Source organism: Cebus imitator, unplaced genomic scaffold (assembly GCF_001604975.1).
Source record: "Cebus imitator isolate Cc_AM_T3 unplaced genomic scaffold, Cebus_imitator-1.0 Scaffold110, whole genome shotgun sequence".
In the NCBI taxonomy this organism is placed as follows: domain Eukaryota; kingdom Metazoa; phylum Chordata; class Mammalia; order Primates; family Cebidae; genus Cebus; species Cebus imitator.
In genome coordinates this window covers 4,321,950-4,345,164 of record NW_016107425.1, presented here as the reverse complement: position 1 = coordinate 4,345,164, position 23,215 = coordinate 4,321,950, and the positions used below count along the sequence as shown (strand labels likewise).

Sequence of the window (23,215 nt, the reverse complement as noted above, 5' to 3'; positions counted from 1 at the left end):
GAGGCTGAGGTAGGAGAATCGCTTGACCCTGGGAAGCAGAGGTAAAAGTGAGCAGAGATTGTGCCACTGCACTCCAGCCTGGGCAACAGAACGAGACAAACTCCGTAAAAAAAAAAAAAAAAAAAAAAGACTCTTCTTTCATTATTAAGGGTCTGAGCCTTGAAGATCTTTCATGTGTAATCCTCTGATATTACACAGGAATGATCCTGATGTGGTGGTCAGATGTGGGGGAAAGGGAAGCATTCTCTAACTCTCTGATTGAGTTTCAGTCTTTCAATAAGCCTGTGCCTGTGGGCTGTAACCTTCACATGTGCTTCTCAGCTTTATTTTCCCATGTAGGCTAGGCTGTGGTGACATAGATTCCCTTGAGAGTAAGCATTTGTTAAGCACAACAAAATACTCTGGGCATACTTGAAAATGGTTACTTTTCACTTTCCACTGATGGAAGGGAAGCACATGGAGATTGTTCTTTGGTCTTCATGGTGAGAACCTGGTGGATATTCTGGAAGTAAAACTCATGAAAGGGGATCTACCATGTTGGGCCTGTAGGAGCTTTTATCTGTCAAGCTAGTCCCTGATCAGTCTCCAGCAATTCGTCAAATTACTCTAAGTATTCCTACCAGTGGCTGGCTCCAGCAGTAGTTTCTGATTCCAGCAGGCTATAATAATCTGTATTACCTATCTCTCCAGTTTTCAAGGCAGCGGTTTTCCCTGCGACCTCAATTCTCTGATAGATTTAAGATTTTTTTTAATTTTCTGTTTTTTCAGCTTTTATCTTGTTATGAGGACTTTCAGGCTCTCTATATTGGACTGAACCCCAGAAGTTATAAAAGCAACAAAAAGTGAATAAACATTGATTCCAAATTTATTAACATTTATTTTATATTTTACTAATTGAGTTTTTGATTTTTCAGTTTAAGTTATTATATATTTATAGTTACTTTGCCATAATTTTTTTTTTTGAAGCAAGGTCTCACTTCATCACCCAGGAGTGCAGTGGCATAGTCGCAGCTCACTGCAGCCTCAACTTCCTGGGCTCAAGCACTCCTCCCACCTTAACCTTCAGAGTAATTGGGACCACAGGCACATACCACAATGCCTGGCTTATTTTAAAATTTTTTGTAGAGACAGAAACTCACTATGTTGCAGAGGCTAGCCTCAAGCTCCTGGGTTCAAATGTTCCTCCGGCCTTGGCCTCCCAAAGTGCTGGAATTACAGGCATGAGCCACAATGCCCAGCCCTGCCATAATTTTTTTTAAGTTAGCTAATTTTTTCAAATATTTGGTACTGAGTAGATAGGATAATATGGTAAATTTCATGATTTGAATAAAATTAAATTTTAAATTCAAAATAATGTCACTGGATACACTAGATCAAAATAATGTCACCAGATACACTAGACATATACAAATTGTTTTTTTAAAAAAATAAATTGCTTCCTGCAGGTTTGCTCAGTTGTGTAAAAAAACAAAAACAAACAAACAAAATATATATATATATATATATATATATATATATATATATATTATTGCTTAAGTCTGAGTCCCAGACACACCACAAATGGCTAAAATACTGATAGAGACTTAATGTTTCAAATGTTTCTATCCAATCTTGTTTACACTATAGCTTTTAGTGTGTTCTAACTGAATGAAAATGAACAGTTTAAGGAAGTCTTATTTTACACTTGCTGCAAAGATTTGTTTGTGTATCAGTGTTCTTCTCCTTGCCTAATTTTTCCTAATTCCTGATTTAATTTTTTTGGAGAATGCTGCACTAGGCCGTGGTGCTGATAGATGTTTTCTGCAACAAGCGCTCCCACATGCTGCTCCTCCATCTTTTCATAAACCTTTCATGTTGAAGGCATTTTTGTTGCTTGGGAACACATTTGAGAAATTTACCAAAATAATGATCTGATCATAACCTTTGCTAGAAAGACACCTAGAAGCATGCCAGAGGAACTTCCTGTAGAAAGAAAGAAAAGAAAGATGATAAACTCAGTTGCCCTTCTGGCCACCCCACCTGAATCTGTTACAGAACAGTTCCTTAGGCAACTCCTTGAAGAGGTCAAGTCCTAACAGGATAGCTCCTGATAGCCCTACATCTAATGCAGACTTCTTTTTAATCCTCCAACGTAATTCTACTGCAGAAAAACATTGGTGTTACCAGAATTTCATTAAAGCTAAACTCCTAAAATAGGCAAATATTGAATCTAGTAAATAAAGAAGTGACCTCAAAGAAGTGAAGTTAGGGACTGTTTCCGTCTTTTATAATATGTAGTTGATCGTAGTTTATTGTACTTGACTTTAGTTGATTATAAGTCTCTCCTTGATAACGTGTAGGTGATTTGATGTTTAAATTTTTTCTTTTTTTTTTTTTTTATGGAAGAGGAAGCTAGTTAGTTGAAAAGAAATACTGGCCTATTAACAAGAGATTTCAGTAAAACCTGTCCAGTCATAGTGCTTCAAAGGTCAAAATGATGCTCCTTATTAGCACTTTACATTTTGGCTATTTTAAGTATTACCAATGGTTAAGTCATTTCAAATTATTTATATACATTATTATAATTTTGTAATTAAATTTGTTGTTAGAGTGGCTGTTCCTTGAAATTTAGTTGACTTGAACAAATTAATTGCAGTCTTGTTCTGTCAGTAAATGACCCTGCTTGGTGTTAAAGGCAGGTACTAGTGGAGGCTCCACCTCCCATAATCTCAAAGGGGTATTATGATTCTCCAATCACAGTAACAGCTCTTTTTTACATGACTCTTTCTGTTACCATCATTTCATCTACTCAAGGTCTGTCAGCTTCAAGTAAAGGAAATTAGCTTGTGATTACCTGGGAAAAGGAGAATGAATGAAATTTAGTCCACCTAGTAAATATTAATTCTTCTACCCAAATCATACTTAATGAATTTAACACAAACTTTCATGTTCCACTAACTGGTTTAGTGAGTGAATGGAAAGGCTTTGCTAACTACTCTAAACATTACTATTTATAATCTCTTCTGAATGTATAATAAAAATTTACGGTTTGTCTTTCCTATGAAATAATTTTCCCCAAAATATAAACTTGAAGGCAAAATCAAGTTCTCTCAAGTACTAAGGAGGTAAAATGATAAACTCTCAATATTATAATTTTTAAAACCATTTTCTATGTTACATGCTTGGGTTATGTATATAAGTTTGAATTCCCTATGCAGAGGTCTTCTCATAGAGAGATAGATAACGTATAGATATAATGAGTGTCTACGGTACCATAGTCACTCAGTAATCACTGTTGATAGATTTAAAATGTCATGTAATTTTTTAAAAGTAAAATGCACTGGTCTTAAACATAGAGTTTGAATTTGACAAATGTATATGCCCAGGTAACCAACATCCCTGACAAGATCTAGAGCTTTGTCATCACCCTAGAAAATGCCCTTCTGTCCTTTTCCAGGCTGCCTTCTCCTCCCACAACCATTTTTCTAATTTCTAATCCAGTGTATTCACTGTATTTGTTCTTGAGCTTCATATAAGTGAAATCACACAGTAGGTACTCTTTCATAACTCATTTCTTTGATTCAACAAGTTTTTGGGGCTCATGGATGCATAACTTTTCAAGAGCATTCATATTCCCATAAGTCATTTAAAACATAATGCCAACTTCTGGGCCGGGCTCAGTGGCTCACGCCTGTAATCCCAGCACTTTGGGAGGCCAAGGCAGGTGGATCACCTGTGGTCAGGATTTTGAGACCAGCTTGGTTAATATGGTGAAATCCCATCTCTACTAAAAATACAAAGATTAGCTGGGCATGGTGGTACGTGCCTGTAATCTCAGCTCCTTGGGAGGCTGATGTGAGAGGATTGCTTGAACCTGGGAGGCACAGGTTGCAGTGAGCCGAGACTGTACTACTGCACTCCAGCCTGGACAACAGACTGAGACTCTGTCTCAAAAAAAAAATAATAATAATAATAATGCTAACTTTAATACTTCACATTCATCACAACACAAATGATTTTTTGTAGTCTTCTAGGGCTATGAATTAACTATTATTGCCAGATGTATCATAACTAAAATATTTGCATATAAATTAAGTTGAAAATAAAAGTAATGACATATAAGTCCTATATCTTTACATACATTCTGGGCCAGCGCAATGGCTCACACCTGTAATCCCAGCACTTTGGGAGGCCGAGGTGGGCGGATCATTTGAGGTCAGGAGTTCGAGACCAGCCTGATCAACATGATGAAACCTCATCTCTACTAAAATACAAAAATTAGCTGGGTGTGGTAGCCGGCACCCGTAATTCCAGCTACTTGGGAGGCCGAGGCAGGAGAATTGCTTGAACCTAGGAGGTGAAAGTTGCAGTGAGCCGAGATGGCACCATTGCACTCCAACCTGGGCTAGAGAGACTCCCTCTTAAAAAAAAGATAAATAAAACTAAATAAAAATAAAATATATTCATTCTGTAGGCAAGGTTTCTAATAAACAGTGATTTTTTTTTTTTTTTACTAGCATACGATAAGGACAGTTTCATATTTCTTTGCCTTTGTGTGTTTTCCAGACACGTAGACTAAAATGAAATGTTTAATTTTTCCTTTACATTGTGTTTCAATAGACATCAATTAGCTGTCTTCTGTATGAACTTGGGATAAGGGCAATAAGAAACGCTATTGTTTCCAGCCTCCACTAAGATGAACTGGCAGTGTGTCAGGAAAATTCCCAGTATGGAGCAGTTTTATTACAATTCAGTACAGTTGGTTCTTGCATAACCTTTAGAAAATCATACATAAAACATTCTCATCTATATAAATAAAAATCACCCACACACTTTATTAATAGCCTTGTTCACTTTTTTCCTGGGTGTTATGCTGCATGTTCCTACTGAGCCCCTTTTTTTAGTCTTTTTAAAAGATAACTTTCTTTAAGCTTTCTTAAAAGCAGAAAGGTATGGTAATATTAGGAATCAAATATAATTCTTGATAAGTCCCATTAGATACAGATCTTCCTCCTGATCACGTAGCATCTAACTGTCCTTTTTACTTTTAGTGAAAGGGACTGGGTTATTCACTAGATATAGTCAGTTTAGGAAAGAAAAAGGGACAGAAGATTATACTTTCATGGAAATAATCATATTTCATTTGTGATGTTTGGGATTCATTTTAAAACAACTTTTAACGGTTATACTACAGTTAGTATAACTGCAATAAATACCTGGGAAAGTGGTTACAAGAACATATAATAGTCTTGGCCTCCTTTTTCTTTAGCTAGAAACGTGTTTTCATTAGCCAGAAATGTATTTTCAGCTGTCATTTTCCTGAATCCAAACTTCAGAAAACTTGCCATACATTCCCCCCAAAGTATGTGGTATAAAATACCAAAATCATTTAATAATAAGCCTCTAGACTTAACTACCAATTTATAGGAAATACAAGAGTTAGAAGAACTGGTTAAATGGCATCACCATCCAGAATGTGGGGCATCTACCCAGTTTAACAAAGGAATAGGGAGGGAAGATAGGTAAATGTTTTAGATTAAAAGAGATCTACAAACCAAATGCAATATCTGGACCTTGTTTATATTCTAATCTGAACAAACCAACGGTAAAAAGATACTTTTGAGACAGCTGGAGCAATCTGATTGTTGACTATTCGATGCCATTTTAAAATTATCAATGTTGATATGCATATTAAAGGTGTTTGTGAGGTTTTAAGAATTAGTTTTTATTTGTTAGTGATTTATACTAAAATAATAGCTGAGATTTTATTTAAAATACTCTATGAAGAAAGAAAGAAATTTGGAAGTAATAGATAAGACAAGAATGGTAAAATATTGTTAATTGTTAAAGTTGTATGATGTAGGTTTGCGGTCTTCCATAGTATAAAGTTAAATCACACACACACACACACACACGATGAGAATGGAAAAAAATAGATCATCATTGTAATTGTAATAGGAAGCAAAACCATATTCACTTTAGGGTAGCAATTTAGTTTCAGCCAACAGTGGCGTGCTGTAAGTTAAGTATATGCTGTATTAAATTTGAGAGACGGAGAGAAAGGTTTTTCTTTTCTTTTTTCTTTTTTTTCTTTCCTTTTCTTTTTTCTTTCTTTTCTTTCCTTTCTTTCTGTGTCTCACTCTGTTTCTCGACATTTCTCTCTCTCTCTCTTTTACAGGGTCTCACTCTGTTACTCAGGCTGGAGTACAGTGGCGAGATCACAGCCCACTACACCCTCAACCTCCTCTGTTGAAGTGATCCTCCCACCTCAGCCTCCCTAGTAGCTGGGACTACAGGCATGTGTGCCACCACAGCCAGCTGATTTTTGTATTTTGTAGAGACAGGGTTTCACCATGTTGCCCAAATTGGTATTGAACTCCTGGCCTCCGGCAATCCACCCGCCTCTGGCTCCCAAAGTGCTGGGACTACCGGCATGGGCCACTGCACCTGGCCAGGAAAGGCATTTCTGATTCAGCCTTACCTAACCTACAACTTACTGCCCCCTTTTCTCCTACTTAATACCATAAAATTGTAGGTGATAATCCATTATTTGAAAAGAATGATGAACTTGGAATGGAGCAGAAGGACCTAGTGTTTGCAGTGAAACACACGTGTCTGCCTTCAGCTTTAGTCTCCCTCCTATGCCATTTGTGGCATTCCCCTGGGACTGCCATACTAGTTGTATGGCATTTCCTCATAGCCACAACTTTTGAGTTTATATATTATTCTTTGATAAAATGCCTATTTTATAACAGGACATTCTTTTTTTACTTTTCATTGGTTTTGTTCTATAAAAGTGAATATTCTTAGTGAATACATTAATCCCTTTACACACATAATTCTATATGCCATAATTTACCTTCTGGGAATTTTTTCTTTTCTGAGACTCTGATTTCATATTTTTCCCATAGGGAATAGCCTGGATCCAATCAGAACGTGGAACTATACACAGTTGGTATTTTGACACTTGTCCATCTCTCAGCAAAGAAAAGTTTGTAAAATAAGTGAGTGTTGAAAGCAGTTTCTTCAGTGGACCTGCTTTTCTAAGTTGGAACATTGGTTTTCATGCTGTGAAGGCTTGGCTGAGATGATCCAGAAATGAACCCTCACAAATCTGCATTTTAGAACAAGTGCTCTTTCTGAATTCTCTAGTATTATTCTACCATAGCAAATTTAAGAATAAGCTAAACAATGTCTAAGATCCAACTTCAGCTATAATTGAAATTATTAAGGCACCCTACATAAAAGTAGTTATTTTTCATTTGAACATACTTGTATAATCTGTTTTATCAGCATATCTAATAATCTGTTATATCAACTAAATTTTGAATTCTCAAAAGAGCTGGAGTCATTTCTGTCAATGTAACTCTACATGGCCTCTGTCTTAATAATGTGAAAGTATAAAGATGCTTGCTAAATATATCTTAATTAAACCTGACTTGTCTCATCTCCTAAACCTAGGACTTTAAACCCAGAACTTTGGTTGATAGGAGAAGGTTTCAGTACAAAAACATATGTGAATAAGATGATTGTGAGAATTACTACTAAGCATTTTTTTAAATTATGAAAAGTACCATAATATAGTCATAAAAGTTGGATAGTGGCCAGGCGCAGTGGCTCACACCTGTAATCCCAGCACTTTGGGAGACCAAGGCAGGTCTTGAGTTCAGGAGTTCAAGACCAGCCTAGGCAACATGGCAAAACCCCATCTCTACCAAAAAATACATGTTTTTTAATATATAAAAATATATATACTAAATTTATAAATTTATAGAAAAAATATATTAATATATATTAAAACTTATTTCTTATATATAAGAAAGTTGAATAGCTATTGGTAAAAATAATAGTTGTTCCTTTTTATTAAGTACTATTCGTCAAGCACTTCACTAAGCACTGTATTTACAGTCATACAGTGTGGAAGTATGCTAAATTTACATACTACACAGAGTTCAGTGGGGGTGTTTGAAAAATATAAATGCTAGAAGAGTAATGTTTAATAGTCTGTATAATCTGCTATACTGGGGAAATAGATCATTTTCTTGAAGTAGTTGGAAGTATTGTAAAGAAGTCATGTTTTCTATAACATCTTAATAAAATTACCCATCTTGTGATGAAAACTGATGAAATTAGTATAATCTCTCATCATGATGGCCAAGTTCTGTGACCCTTTATTGGAGTGGTTTTTATTCTAATTCTTAACAAGTTTGCTATCTGAATTCATTTGACATATTATAAAATTGTTGACAAGAAAATGTAGTTTTGACACTTCAAAAGAGATATTTTCTACTTTATATAATTAAGTTCCTACATGTGAAATTTGAGAAGCCACCAAAGTGAATGTTCTATTATTCGTTTAAAGCTCTTAATTGTATGAACACTTTTATGCCATTTAGAGGTAACCAGTATTAATATTTCAAATTGTTTTATTTAAGATTATATTATCAATATTAGCAACCAAACTGAATAAAGGACCATTAAAGTAATAAATAGGAATTAAAAATTTTGTATAGAAGAAAAATTAAAAACCCTCTTGTTTTAAAATAAAATATTAATAGGTGCCACTTTATAGTGTTTTTAACTAAGGTTTTTTTCCTAAAATTATTACATCATTAATAACTTACCCCATACTCCAATAATACACAGTTTTTCCCCATCATCTCCCTAATACCTAGAGCAAACTTCCAGTTGTTCTTGGTAATATGAATAGAATGGTAAAGGCCAGGAAATCCAGTAAAAGATATTATCTTATAACTGAGTTTTTCTCACCAAATTTTTAACCAAAGCTCCTATTGACAGGTAAACAAATTTGAACCACCTTTTGCTTTCCATGATAACATGCAGGTGAACATGCAAATAAGTGGAAAGACCAATGAAGCAGTAAAGAGAAATAGACAAAGTATTTAATCAACAAACTAGAGAATTCATTTCTGAGTATTTTTCTATCCCCCTACCCTCCCTTATGAACTTCTTGTTGGCAGTAACTGTCTCTTTCTTCCTTAAATGGCAGATGCATCAGCTGGAGTAGTTCATTTAAGCCAGTATAGGTGATTTAGGCTGGCAACTTTAAATAGCTGCCATGAAATGTCATTAGTTTGCTACCTGCAGGGAAAACAAAATGAAACAGGAATATACAAAAGGAGGTAAGAGTCTTTCCTACCTTAAATAAACCTTATGTTTGAGGGTAGGGAGCAAACCTTTAAAAAAAGTATTAATTTATTTAGAGACAGGGTTTTGCCATGTTGGCCAAGCTGGTCTTGAACCCCTGGGCTCAAGTGATCCTCTCACTTTGGCCTCCCAAAATGCTGGCATTACAGCCATGACTCCCAGCTGAAAAATTTTAAAATTTATTGTTAGTCCCTATTTTGGGACCAAAAAGGTCACTTTTTAGTCTGAGATTTTGCAAAAATAGAAGTGTAATGTCTGGTAAAAAAAAAATATAAAACATGCACACCAATAGCCAGCCTAAAACTGCTTGTTACCAACCCAAGCTAGTAATTAAAAATTCCAAAATCTGGGAATAAAAGCAAGATTAATTAAAGTATTTGATGGTTACCCATGGTGTGTGTGTGTTTAGCAACCACATGGCAATGTATTCAGCATTGTTATTTGACAAATAAGGATGAGGAATTTTGAATGGAAATGCGGATAATAAATTTCTCATGTACCTTTAAAAATGTATCTTTTAAATGAACTCTTACTGAGAGAATACTAAAAGTTTAATTGTGGTTTTTTATTATAATATTTTGCTTTTTGTACTAAAAACTGCCAAGCAGATAACATATATCTTTTTCAGTATGACAAAGTTACATAAGAAGACTCCCCTTGCACGTAAAGAAAAATGCAATTATTTTCTATTCTGAATCTCCAGACTGCTGTTTTAGAAAATCATATCTGATTATTTGCTCAGCAGAAGATTATTGAGTTGATTTAGCTGTGATTTTACTTAACAAAGCTTCAACTGCATTCCTACTGTGGAGTCCGAAAAAGGTAGAGAGATATAAATGATACATTCAAACTGTGATTTTTGTGAACAGGGCCGTCGATGCACCCCTCGGAGCTAATAGCGGAGATGAGAAACAGTGGGTTTGCACTAAAACGAAATGTTCTGGGGAGAAACTTGACCGCAAATGATCCATCACAGGTAATGATCTTTTTATCAGTAAGCTGAAAATGTCTATAAATCTAAATGTGATTGCTTGTGAATTGCTACTTAATGTTTTCCAATATGCATATATCCATAGGAAAGTAAGATAAAGCAAAGAAAATGCCCAAAATGTATTTTGATTTTGCTTCATTATTTTAACCTAAATGAGAAATTGTTTATAAACCTATATTTTAATAAATGAAACTATTCCTCTGAGTTTATGTGGATAAAATATCTAACTGAACTGGCAATGAGGTTGTTGGGTTTTCCTTCCTGCTAACTTACCCCTGATATGACATTAGATAGAACCAGTGGTTAGAAGTATGTAAAAACAAACCCCTAAAAATTGTAGAAAATATTTTAAACTTAGTTTATTAAACTGTACATAGATCCAGAAAAATGATTGTTTGAAGGGCTGTATTATATAGTTGATAATGTGCCGTTGAAATTCTAAAGGCTAAAATTGTGGATATTTTGACCTTTTTATAAAACTGTTTTTTATATTTCATTAAATTAAAAATAAAGTATTTATACTGACAAGTGTTAAAATTCAAGAGATAGAAAATGGAAGTCATGCTGTAAACATTTTATCTGTGTTTGTCTGTCATCCTTTTCCTGGAAAAGTTTCCTAATGCTGGCAAAGCAGTCATGTTAACCCCTTAGTGCCTTACGATCCACTTTGGCAAGTAGACTACAAAAAGTTTCTAATTCCCTCCCATTTTCCAATCTGAAACATCATATTCATCTACAGTGTGTCCCTGTTACAAATCTTATTTATAAATCTTTTCTTTCCTATCTGATAACGACCTTTCGTGAAATCTAGCAATTTAATGATGTCTTTGTTGACTCAGGAGTATGTTGCAAGTGAGGGTGAAGAAGATCCAGAAGTTGAATTTTTAAAGTCACTAACAACGAAACAAAAACAGAAACTTCTCAGGTAATTTAAAAGTATATATTTAATAGATTTATTTTTTCCTTATGTTTTATCTCAGTATCGTATTCAACTGTGATCCTAAAAGCTCCTGAAGGATCAATAAATGCATCACATTTATTGATTTATTCTTCACTCATAGCTAATACAGTTTTCTTTCTTTTCAGTAACATGGAAATCAGTGTAAGATTGTATACTCATATTATACCACAAAACTATTGCGCTTTTCAGAACGTTTAATTTGTAGCTTTTACTTTTCAAAAGAGATTTGTATGTATCTTAGCAAACAATTTGTTCTTAGAAAACGTTTTTGGCCTTTTTCTAATGTTCTGTAAAATTTTATGAGAAATGCAGAAAGAATGCTTAAATTTAAGGTAAACGTGAATTTTGTTCAACAGACTACCTCCGAATTAAAGAATCCAAGAAATGTCTGCTGAGTCCAATAGAGGGAGCTCATGATGTTTTCAGTATGTAGTGTTTTGAGAATCGCTAGACAGAACCTAGAGACTTATTTTCAGAGTAACTCAAACATATAAACAAGTTTAGAAATTCAGAACATTTTAATAGAATTGTCCTAATTATTTATAAAACAATTGTTAAAGTATTGACTATATTATTTTAAAAAACCAATATTTCAAAAGTTTAATGTGTACTCTTAATTTCTGGAGAATATTCTCTGGAATTTTGATAATGTAATGTTTAATATTTATATACTGTAAAATAGTACATAAAATTAATTTTTCATCCGATTATAGTTATATATTTGCTTTTATAGTACATCCAGCTGAAAGGTGTGAAAGGTTATACACCTTTCACAGGTTTCTTTAGATAAGGATGACCATTTAGAGTGCTTAATAATTTCAAGTTCTAACTCAGTAAGAATTTAACAAAATAGTAGTCATTACTATTGAAGTATAGTCAGAAAATTGGCTAATGCATTTATTTTTTTAATTTAATGTATAAATGCCTTGAATAATTTTAAAGGAAGAAAATTAGTCATCATTTAGTAAATAATGAGTTCATATATGGATACCTTTTTTTTTTTTTTTTGAGACAGTGTCTCACTCTGTCAGTCAGGCTAGAGTGCAGGGGCACGATCTCGGCTCACTGCAACCTCCGCCTCCCAGGTTCAAGCAATTCTCCTGCCTCAGCCTCCTGAGTAGCTGGGATTACAGGTGCATGCCCGGCTAATTTTCGTATTTTTAGTAGAGACGGGGGTTTCTCCAAGTTGGTCAGGCTAGTCTCGAACTCTTGACCTCGTGATCCACCCACCTCGGCCTCCCAAAGTGCTGGGATTACAGATGTGAGTCACTGTGCCCGGCCATGGATACCATTTTTAATAACATCTAAGAAAATATATTATTTGTTCATAACTTACAGTTGATGAAATAACTATTTTTCACAATCTGTTACATTTATTTCCCAATTACAGGAAATTAGATCGACTGGAGAAGAAAAAAAAGAAAAAAGATAGAAAAAAGAAGAAAAAGCTTCAGAAGAGCAGAAGTAAACACAAAAAACATAAATCCTCCTCTTCCTCTTCCTCTACTGAGACTTCAGAAAGCAGTAGTGAGAGTGACAATAAAGAAAAAAAAATAGAAAGGAAGAAAAGAAAGAAAAGCAAGTGTTCAGGGCAGAACAGCAGTGATTCTGAAGAGAAGTCTAAGAAGAGAAAACTTCATGAAGAACTTTCCAGCAGTCACCATAACAAGGAGAAAGCCAAGGAAAAGCCCAGGTTCTTAAAACACGAGAGGTCTAGGGAGAACAGCAAACGGAGCCATTCCAATTCTGACAAAAAGTCCAGAAGTCGTAATCATAGTCCAGAGAAGAGAGGCTCTGAAAGAAATGAGGGGAACGGCAGAAGCCACGGCAGGGATGAAAGGAGCAGGAGAAGCCGGAGCAGAAGTCCTGGTAGTTATAAGCAAAGGGAGTTAAGAAAATGGCCACAGCGAAGTCCCACAGAAGAGCAAAGTAGAAGAAATGACACCAGCAGCCATGGCATAGATGTATACAGAGGGGAAAAAATGTACAGAGAGCACCCAGGAGATTAGCATGCTAAAGTGACACAAAGAGAATGAAGCAGAAGGAGAAAGAGAATAAAGACTGTATGTGACAGTTACCTGGGAATAAAATATCTCCACATTTTTATTGAATACCTTTAGCAAGGGCTAAATTATGTACTATTGTCTTTAATAAAAAAACCTCAATTTTAATTTTTCATCTCTGTAAACTGTCAATTCAAGCACAAAACTACATGAGTACCATAAGAACAAATTTTGCAAATATTTGTAAGTAAGCTATTTTGGGAATGTAGAAATATTTTCTGTTGGTAACTGTTTCTTGTGCCATATACCAGATAAAAACTGCATCTAACTCTGTGACATTTTCTTTGTTCTGAAACATCATTAAAAGAATGACAGTACATTGAATGGGTATAATTTAATTTTTTTCAATTCACATGTGTTATTCTAGGATTTGAATTTGCTTGAAGCAAAGTGTAAAAATCATTCAAATTCACTAGTATGAATTAAACAATGGATTAATCTTTAAAACTTTTAAGCCCCCTTTTGGTGTTTTTTCTATAGAATAAACTATTTACATTTGGATATTAGTTTTCTATGCTGGCATACAGATTACCTCAAACTTAAAACAGTCCAACTGAGCCAGGCGCGGTGGCTCACACCTGTAATCCCACCCTTCGGGAGGCTGAGGCGGGTGGATCACTTCAGGTCAGGAGTTCGAGACCAGCCTGGCTAAAATGGTGAAACACCAACTCTACTAAAAATACAAAAAATTAGCTGGGTGTGGTGGCATCTGCCGGCAGTCTCAGCTACTTGGGAGGCTGAGGGAGGAGAATCACTTGAACCCAGGAGGTGGAGGCGGAAGCTGCGGTGAGCCAAGGTCGCGCCACCGCACTCCAGTGTGAGCAACTGAGCAAGACTCCATATCAGAAAAAGAAAAGTCCAACTGTATTAATAGTTCTAGAGGTCTAGAGACATGGGTCTCACTGGGCTAAAGTCAAGGTGTTAGTAGAATTGTTTCTTCTGGAAGCTTAAGGGGAAAGTATGTTTGCTTGCCTGTTACAGCTTCTAGACGCTGCCTGCATTTCTTGGCATCTGGCCCCCTTACTCCATTTTCAAAGCTAACAAGAGTCAAGTCCCTCTCACATCTAATCATTCTGACACTTTGGCATTCGGCATCCTTCTTCCAATTTTAAGGACCCTTGTGATTACATCAGGCCCCCTGAATATCATGCAATAATCTCCCAATTTTAAGATCAATGTTAATTCTATCTGCAATTTTAATTCCCCTTTTCTGTGTAATGTAACATTCACAGGTTCCAGGGGTTAGGACATGTACATCTATGAGGGACTGTTCTGCCTTCCACAAATGGCCCTTCTGTTACTGGCATACAACTATTAAAGATTTTACTTCACACCTGGTTGATTCTGCCAGTGAGGGGTGATGGGGGGAGATTTTACTTCAAATGAAACAATGCAAATGATTTTTATATATTTCACCAGTATAGGTATATAAGGCATATTTAAATTTAGCTGCAAGTTTTCCCTTGTGTTTCAAAGGATATGGTAAGGGAAAACTACAGAAAGAACTAGTGTAAGTCATAAGTAACATGCAGCTCCAAAAAACATCCTTCACATCTTGGACACAAGTATTTTTGTTATCAGTGTTCTTTTTTTTTTTTTTTTAAACATCTGCTATTTAATACAAAACAAATATTAGATGGTTTTAATCACTGGCAGTCACAATTTCATAAATTCTGTAAGAGAGCAAATAACTCCTATTTGAAAGAAGTAAACCACTCCACATAGTCTGATGTATACATCTTTGCCTTGTCCATGCACACGCAGAAAACAAATGTCCTCTAATAGAAAGTGAAGGGGTAAGCAACCCTTGATTAGATTTTTAAGGTGGAGAGGGGAGGAACTTGAATACCTTCCACAGTATTGTTGACTAACTTACAGCGCACCTCAAAGATCCCTTTCACTTAAAAAGCATGCATTTGAAATTGATAGACTGCTAATTTACACCTTGAGTTCATCAGTGTTGCAGTGATTATTTTCTACCTTATGCCTTTTTAGACTTTATAATTTTTTTATAATGTCAAAACCTATGCAATACTTACTGCCTTAAAGGGTTTCCGAGACAATAGTGTTCATGAAGAGAAATGCTGAAACGCATCCTGTAATTTAAAATGAATTAAATGTTATTTCTTATACTTCTTTCATTTGACTCACAAAACGTGGTGCACTTTTTTTTTTTTTTTTTTTTTCTTACCACAGATGAGGTCTTGCTACGTTGCTCAGGCTGGTCTTGAACTCCTGAGCTCAAGCAATTCGCCTGCCTCAGCCTCCCAAATTGCTGGGATCATAGGCATGAGCCACCATGCTTGGCCAATGTAGTCCACTGTTAACTTTATAAAGTGGCTGGGAGAATTTTTTTAGTCTCTGATTTAATTATCCTTATTGTTAGGATTGAGAAACTATACAGTACTGCCAAAAGCCCCAATATTTTTACCCATCTAATTCTGAGGAAAAAAATAATTCCATGTAGTTATGGAAGATGTTGATTTTCTGTTTGGTGTTCAGCCTTGGTTACCCAAGGCTGCTCAACACCCCTAATGAACTAGCATTCTAACTTTGTAAACTTAGAAGAGAGGCATTTTTCCACACAAAATCATACCATGATAACAAACAGGTTTAAAGAGGCTCATCAGCTAATGTGTTCCACCTACCCTAATGATGGAGAAAATAATTGGAAGTTATTTTTTTAAATAAAAATATTAGGCAATTCTACTTTTGCTTTTGAAATGTAAGCTAAAAACCAAGGAGATGAACCTTCTAAGATGAACCTCATAATAAAAAGGACGTCTAGTATGTGTAGAGATTCCTCTAAGTACCTAAAGCTCAAGAAGAATCCTCCAGATTTAATGAATCTATGACTTACGAACCCAAACAGAAGTCCTCACCGGGGACATTTTTTAGAAAACCAGTCTGGTGAAATTTGTCATTCTTACACTTCATAGAGAAGTTCCTTTAAAGAAATCTTGGTACACCTACACATTTCTTACTTATCCATGAACCTGGAACTGCACAGGGCATAGGGCACATTTTGCGGGCATTTCTCCCCCTGGGAAGTCTCCTAACATTTAACATAACACTAGCAAATTAATTCCTGTAGGAGGTGCTGTCGATTTATAAATAACCAGGAAAGATCAAGTTGCTAGGTTGGAACTTGTTTATCTGAACGTCTCCGTAGTAAATTAGTCCTAATTCATTTTAATAAAGGCCAAAATGGGCAGAGGTTTCTGCAGCATAGTGGCAGGTCTACTTACCTTACATTGTAAAATGGAGATCTTGTTTTGAACCAGAGGGCTGTAGTCTTAAGAAAGCTTTTCATCTGAAAGGCTTGGAGAGACCTTTCTTGCTGTTCTTCCATGAGACTGCTTGCTGGTGGTGAATCAAATCATTCCACACTGCTGGAAGCAGGCGTTTCCCAGTTTTAATCACTGAACATTTCGTATGCTTTGGCATTGAAGCTCAAAGAGTTCAAAATCCACCTGAGCCATTTCACTCTTCTCCTTACCTAATGACGACTGGGCCAAGAGGCAGGTGGAGGCTGCTCCGGAGGACCGCAGCTCCACACCCCGGACTAAGGCCAGGAAGAAAGCAGCGTTTTTAAGGCCTGAAGCAGCTGAAAGATATTTTAAAAATATTCAGCAGCTGAAGGATATTTAAAAATCTTATTTAGCTTTTCTGAAAAAGAAAACCTCTACTATACTTATCATTTCTTGAAAAGAGATAAAAACATGCAATACCTGGAGGCCTTGGGGGCATTCTCTGATCAAAAAGGAGAAAGACCTTTAAAAAGTTGTGAGAACAAGTTAGACCGGGGAAAGTCTAAGGCTTGGGAAAGCGGGGGCCCCTGAGAGCTCTCCTACCTGATTGAGGCTCCTAAAACCCGGTTCCTGCTGACGGGAAAAGAGGTAACTCCTCAGCACTTTCCCCCTTTCTCCTCCCTTCACGCCACACTTCACATCACCCCCAGAATGCCCAGAATGTGACAGTAATGATGAAGATGTGCGGGATGAACGCGGAGAGCTGTCTGCAGTGGAAAGAAACGCACCCTCCGGCTCGACCTGCCCCGGAGCCGCGTTTCCCCAGGCCCTCCGGCTTGAAGGGCTTCGCGAGGGGGTGGACAGAAGTGGAGGTCCGAGGGCTCCGGGGCTCACAGAGCGGGGCTTCCTTCCTCTTACAGCAGGAGGACGTCGCCCTAAACCTAAAGGAAGCCGGAAGGGGGTGGAGTAGGGTGACGGGATGAATTCTGGCTGGAGTCGCCCCTTCCCATCCGAGGCGACGCCCCCCCTGCGTGCTCTGGTGCTTTCCTTCTGGATGCGCGTCTGGTAACCTTGCGAACACACCCCAAACCCAAATGGGGAGGCCGAGGATGAGGGGGCGCACACCCTTCCTAGCAGAGGCGCCTCCCCGCCCGCCAGGAGGCCGCCTGACACCCGACCCACAAGGTGCGGCGGGGAAGGGTAGGGGCCGGCCCTCTGCGCGGCTCCCCCGGCCCCCATTGGCCCAAGCCACCCCCATGAAGCAATTCCCAGGCCTTTCCGCCCGGGGCTCGCCCACCGAGGGCCTTGCCAGTCACCGCCTAAGCTTGCCGGGCCTCTGGCGCGGTTCCCCCGGGCGGGTCGGGAGGCGGATTCGCCTCCAGCAGTTAGCAATGAGAGCGAATTGTTCTAGCAGCTCCGGCTCCACAGGTGAAGAGGGCGCTTTACGAAGCTCCTGGGACAAACAGGAAGATAACTTTTGTCAGCAATCCGCAAGCAGAGTACGGACTGGGGGAGACACCCTCCCACTTTGCATTTCCTTTATAAATAAACAAATTACCCAGGAATGGTTATTTGCCTGCAAAACAATGCAAAATCCCCGATATGGATTTCTAAAGGAAGACAGTGTAGGGGTCTTGGAAAATCTAGAACTTTTAGGGGCTGTGGTTTTCCGGGTCCTCGACAGCGGTCCCTGAAGGGACGTGTCCCCAGAGACATTCTGAAACCTTTTCCTTAACTGGAGTTGCAAACACACAGTCTATATTTATATCAACAATATATGGAGGAGGCATGTCTGTATGTATTTACCTCATACATATTTCTATACACTCCAGCGTCTGGGAAGGGTGGGGGGTAAATAACACTGAACGGTTAAAATTATGGAGAAGGGATAATAACTGATTACTAATTTGAAAATAAACAAACAGGTGACTTTTTCAGATCAAATTCCTCCTTGTATCGTTACAATAAATATCTCTGAAGGAAGCTCTCTATTTATGTTGTCATTGATTAATTCTTCACTACCTCATTTGATTTCGATTTAGAACGATTTGATTCTAATTTAATTAGCATGTAATTTGGATGTACATAATTACTGTAATTATGACATTCAGGTAAGGCAGCTTTAGGCTGAAAGGCAATTTCAAATTTTCTAGCAACCTACTTTGTACTGGGAAATGGACAAGGACTTTGCGCCCTGCTATCCAAGTAGTAATTAGCACATCTTTGAAATAGGCAGTGCGGCGGGGTTTGTATTAAAACAGCAAATACAAACCCAGCCGAGTTACCCGCCGCAAAGGTGGCTGCGAGTCCCCAGAAACGCACTGCGTCTCCCCCGCGCGAGTTCAGGGATCCCGGCGCCCAGGCGCCTTGGCTGGGCTCTCCCTGCTGCGGGCTACGGCGCCTCCGCCGCCTCTGGCGCAGGGTTTGAAGGTGTCGCTTTTTAAATTAAAATACAATAAATACGCGCTGGGGGGTGGAGGACACAAAAAAGGAGAAGGAAGTCACTCCAAGCAGTCTGAGGACCGGCTGGGGTGTGGGAGGTCGTGGACTGCGAAGAGGAGGGAAAGGAGTGGCGGGGGGAGGGCAATGCACTCAGAGGAGAGAAAATTGGCCAACACCCCCAACGGTTACCCGATCTCATATTTGGGTTTCAAAGGGAAATGGTGAGGACAAAAGGGGTTGGTTTGCTCCGGGATGGTGTGCGCACCCTTCGGGGAGGCCTGGGGAGGAGGGCTTGGGGGCTTCTCGCCGCCCTTGGAGGCCCTGTTAGCCTGGCCGGGCTCCTGCCTGCCTAGCCGCCCCCGCACCCCCCTCGGGCTGGGGTGGCGGCGGGAGGACGAAGGCGAGGCAGAAGGCTACTCCGGCCCGCCTCGGGTTCCAGCTGCGAAAGCCACGGGTCCCTTGCCTTCCCTGATTGTACAAGGGTGGTGGAGTGGGATGGTTTGGTGGCCTGTTGGCATCGGCCTGGTTCCAGCCGGCCCTGGATGGTCCACGCGGGCCTTGCGGGACTGGAGCCGCGGATGCAGGGTCATGGGAGTCTGAGCCTACAGCTGGGTCCCCACATCCTGGGGTCCACGTTGCCGCCGACAGCGCTCAGGGTTCTCAACTCTAAGTTGGAAGCCCCTGAAGTTGCCTCGAAAAGGATGTTAAATGCGACAATTCTAAGACCAGGGCCAAGCGGTCGTTATTTTGTTTTGTTCCGATTTTCAGTTAGCACGTTCCAGAAATGACCCTCTTGCCCAGAAGCCACTGCTAAGCAGCGTTCCCCACCCTCAAGAACAGGGCTCGTTCCCCGCCGGAACGCAAACCCTGGCGTTTCTTCGCAGGATCCGCTGGGTTGCTGCTGCTCGAGGCAAAAAGCTGGTCTCCCCGCGCTGACAGCCGCGAGCCGGGCAGGCGGCTGCCTTTCCGCCTGGGAGCTCTAGATGGCGCCAGCGAGCCGCACTCGCCAAGCTCCTCTTATGGGAATCAAGAGCTACTGTCAAACATAAAAGCAAATCAGAGTTTTCAGTTTTTTTAATGTGTTAAGAATGTTATTCCTTAAGAAAATTTGTAGCTAAATTATTCTCACTTAAAATAAACACTTAGTATACCAATTACACAAATGGGCGGGATTTATGTGAGATTTACTTCATCTGCATTTTTGTAGTGGAAGAGAGCCTTGGTGAATACAGATAATAGATGCAAATAAGATTAGAGTTAAAATAAATAAAGTTTCCATCTGAATAAAAAGAAATTCAATTTTACACGACTTGTAACGATTTGACGAAGGTCCAGACGCGCCATTCAGGTGCACAGTCTAATCTCGTCAAAATAATGTTTCCCCCTCGAAGAAAGAAAATCTCTCTTTTCTTTTTCTTTTTCCTCATCAGGTAGAATCCAATTCAGTCCACGGGGAGAAAACTGGCGTCAGAAAAGGAAACGCCAGAGGATGGTGCGGATCGTGGCTGGGTGGGCGCTGGGCCGAGGAAAATTTGGTTTTCGTTTCTCTGATGCGCTGGAAGCTACGGGACAGGAAACACCGGGGAAACCCGGGGACTCGAAATCGCACTGCTCTCACTCTGGCCTGGGCGGGACTCTGCACCCCCAGGCCGCGGCCCCCACCCCACCGACCTCCAGGCCGCTGCCCACCTCTGCCCTTGGGTCCCTGGCCGCCACCTCCGGCTCCTCCTGGCCCCTGAGCCGGGGAGGCCCAGGCCGCCGGGGCCCCGAGGTGGCCCTGGGGAGGCGGGATCCCACCGCAGTTGGGAACCGAACTTGTGTTCTAGTTCGGGGGCTCTCTCCTCCCACGCGCGCTGTCTCCAATTTGGTTATCCCCGGCCGGCCGGTCTACACCCTTTCAGGTCAAGGTTCCCCGCGCCCCCAGGGGCGCCTAGGGCTGCGGGGAGGGCGGGCAGGAGGCCTGGGCCCTGTTTTCGCCGGTTGGCTTCAGCCGGGCCACCGGGGCCCCACTCCCTCCGAGCTCAGGTTCTGCGCACTGCTGTCTCCCGGCTGGACGCTCTGGCCGGGGCTACCGCCCGCCACTCCCAGGAGCCTGGGTGATGGACGTCCGCTGACCCGCAGGGCAGAGGCAGAGCGCACAGGCCTTGATCACTGGCCTGCGGAGGGAGCCGCGCGGCCAGCGGGACCTGCACGGCCGGGCCCTTTGATCTGCCTTTATTATCAACAAGAAACAAAGCTGCCTGAGCCCGACGCCCCGGCGCCCGCGTTCCTCGGGAGACCCACCACACCCTCTACTCCGCGCCGCCAGCCCGCGGCCCCCAAACGCGCCAGGCACCCTCTGGGCTCCAGCGCCCCGGCCCGAAGCCCCTCCAGAAAACGCGCCGCTGCCAGCCGGTTCTCCAGAAGACCATCCCCCAACCAGAGGCGCGTGGGGAGTGGGGGGCTCCCGGTTATAAACAGCATGGGCCGGTAGAGAAAATGGCTAAAGTGAAAAACTCGAGGAAGAAGAGCGGGGCAGCCTGGCTGCACCGTGCGCAAGGAGGAGGAAGAGACCCTCGAATGTCATGCTGCAAACTCCCTGCTGGGAACCTTCGTTCTGTTTTATCGCTACTTTGCGACTTGGTGTTTCAGAACAGCTTCCGAGAAAACACTTTGCTGATTGTTAATAACAAGAATTTATTTTTTCTTTCCTAAAAATCAAAACTTTCGTTCAAATTCCCAAGGCGGACAGTCATTAAAAATGGAAAAAAAATAATGTTGGTGCTGACTTCGCTCGTATTTCCTCTTGTGTGGGAAGTCTTTTAGAAATATTTTTATTCTGTAAATATGTACTTTATTTTCTAAATTAACATTTTTTTTTAATTGCGAAATTATCTCATTTACCAATTTTCTTTTTGTCTCTCCCTCTTTTAAACTGGGGCTGTTAAGTTGGTGGTCAGAAGACAAAGAGAGTGAAAATAATTTTCATTTCAATAATTGCCTTCTGGTCAATTTAACTGTGCCTTATTTTGAAAGAGACTGTCTAAATGAGATTCCTGTCCCAAATGTGTTCCCAGGCCTGATCCCAGCCTTTAATTATTCCTGAGTTTTTTTCTTCAGAATAAGACGCCGCACTGAGTAATCACAAAGAAGTCAGAGAGCATCCTTGAACCTTTTCAGAAGCAGCGCCACTGATATTCAAATAACCTGCGAGGGCCATTTGACGGCGCGGGGACCTAGGCATTTCCAATTCACTATTTGCATAGATCAGCCGTCTTTGAAAAGGAAAGGAGCAGTTGTCTTCCATAACATTAAAAAGCCTAGTTATCAAATCAAGTGCTTAGTTTGGGGGCTTTTAAAACGTTTACATTTTATCTCAGGTTGCCCTTTACCGTTTGACATGCAAATTTGGTGCAGTTAATTTAGACAATTAAAAAGATCTTCAAGGGAGCTTTGTCACAGAGAATATTTGGAGTTTTCCCCGCGGACCAGCTGAGATAAAGTTGGCCAGAACAAATGATGTCTAGGAGATTAATTAGATATTTGATAAGACATGAATCCCTAATAAGGGAATACAAGGCACAGGGGGCTGCTGTGTGCTCTAAGTCAAAATTAATAACATTTAACAAGATTTTCATTTAGGCATGAAATGTCTTTTCCGGGGTATTGACTCTAGCGATTTATTCCCTTGAGTTGCTTCCCAACATACAGGGCCTTGGGAACTAAAAGACTTCTTCTTAAAAAGCGTTTTCCTTTCACAGATTGTTTTTAAATCACTTTTTAAAAACAAGCAAAACCACCAGTTTTCTCTGACCCCTCCCAGAGATTTAGGCACCTCCCCAGTTAAAGCTGCCAAGGACCTTTGCATTTAGGCGATCCAGAATTTTAAAATGTCACCTTTTGAGAGCCTTCACATTAAGTAATAGAACTACACGTCCTTATAACCCAATTTAATTTACACTGTTGATATACAAATAAATAATTTTGACTTCTCAAAAACGTATATGAAGTATGGCTTTTGTAACCACATAAACTTTACATTACCTACAACTAACATTAAGGAAATTTTTTCCCAACCAAAAAACAAAAACAAAAACCAAAAAAATCGACCCACGAAAAGGTTATTGAGGGGGAAACAGGATTTTAAAAAAAGGAACTGTATTGTGCAGAGTCCTTTAATAATACCAAAATGAAAATATGATGTCAAGATTTTCTTCATACAGATAAACGCATTTAATTTCTTTAGATGACCTTAACTTACGTATTTGTGAGTGAAATGATAACTCAACATTTTAAATATCTTTTACATATATACTGACTTTCACAAAGTGCATCAGAAAATTAAAAAAAAAAACTCCCTGAATTTCAGGGATTCACCAAA

At 39.7% G+C, this 23,215-nt stretch overlaps 1 protein-coding gene across 1 annotated transcript in view; it reads left to right on the top strand.

The window, feature by feature from the left end:
- CIR1 (corepressor interacting with RBPJ, CIR1) overlaps positions 1-13,486 on the top strand; it is a 46,697-nt gene extending 33,211 nt beyond the window's left edge. The window contains exons 8-10 of the mRNA XM_017538252.2: positions 10,017-10,123; positions 10,978-11,063; positions 12,490-13,486. Coding sequence (XP_017393741.1) covers positions 10,017-10,123; positions 10,978-11,063; positions 12,490-13,108 — 812 coding nt within the window. The 3' untranslated portion in view covers positions 13,109-13,486. The remainder of the gene's footprint in view (positions 1-10,016; positions 10,124-10,977; positions 11,064-12,489) is intronic.
- Positions 13,487-23,215: the final 9,729 nt, after the last annotated feature.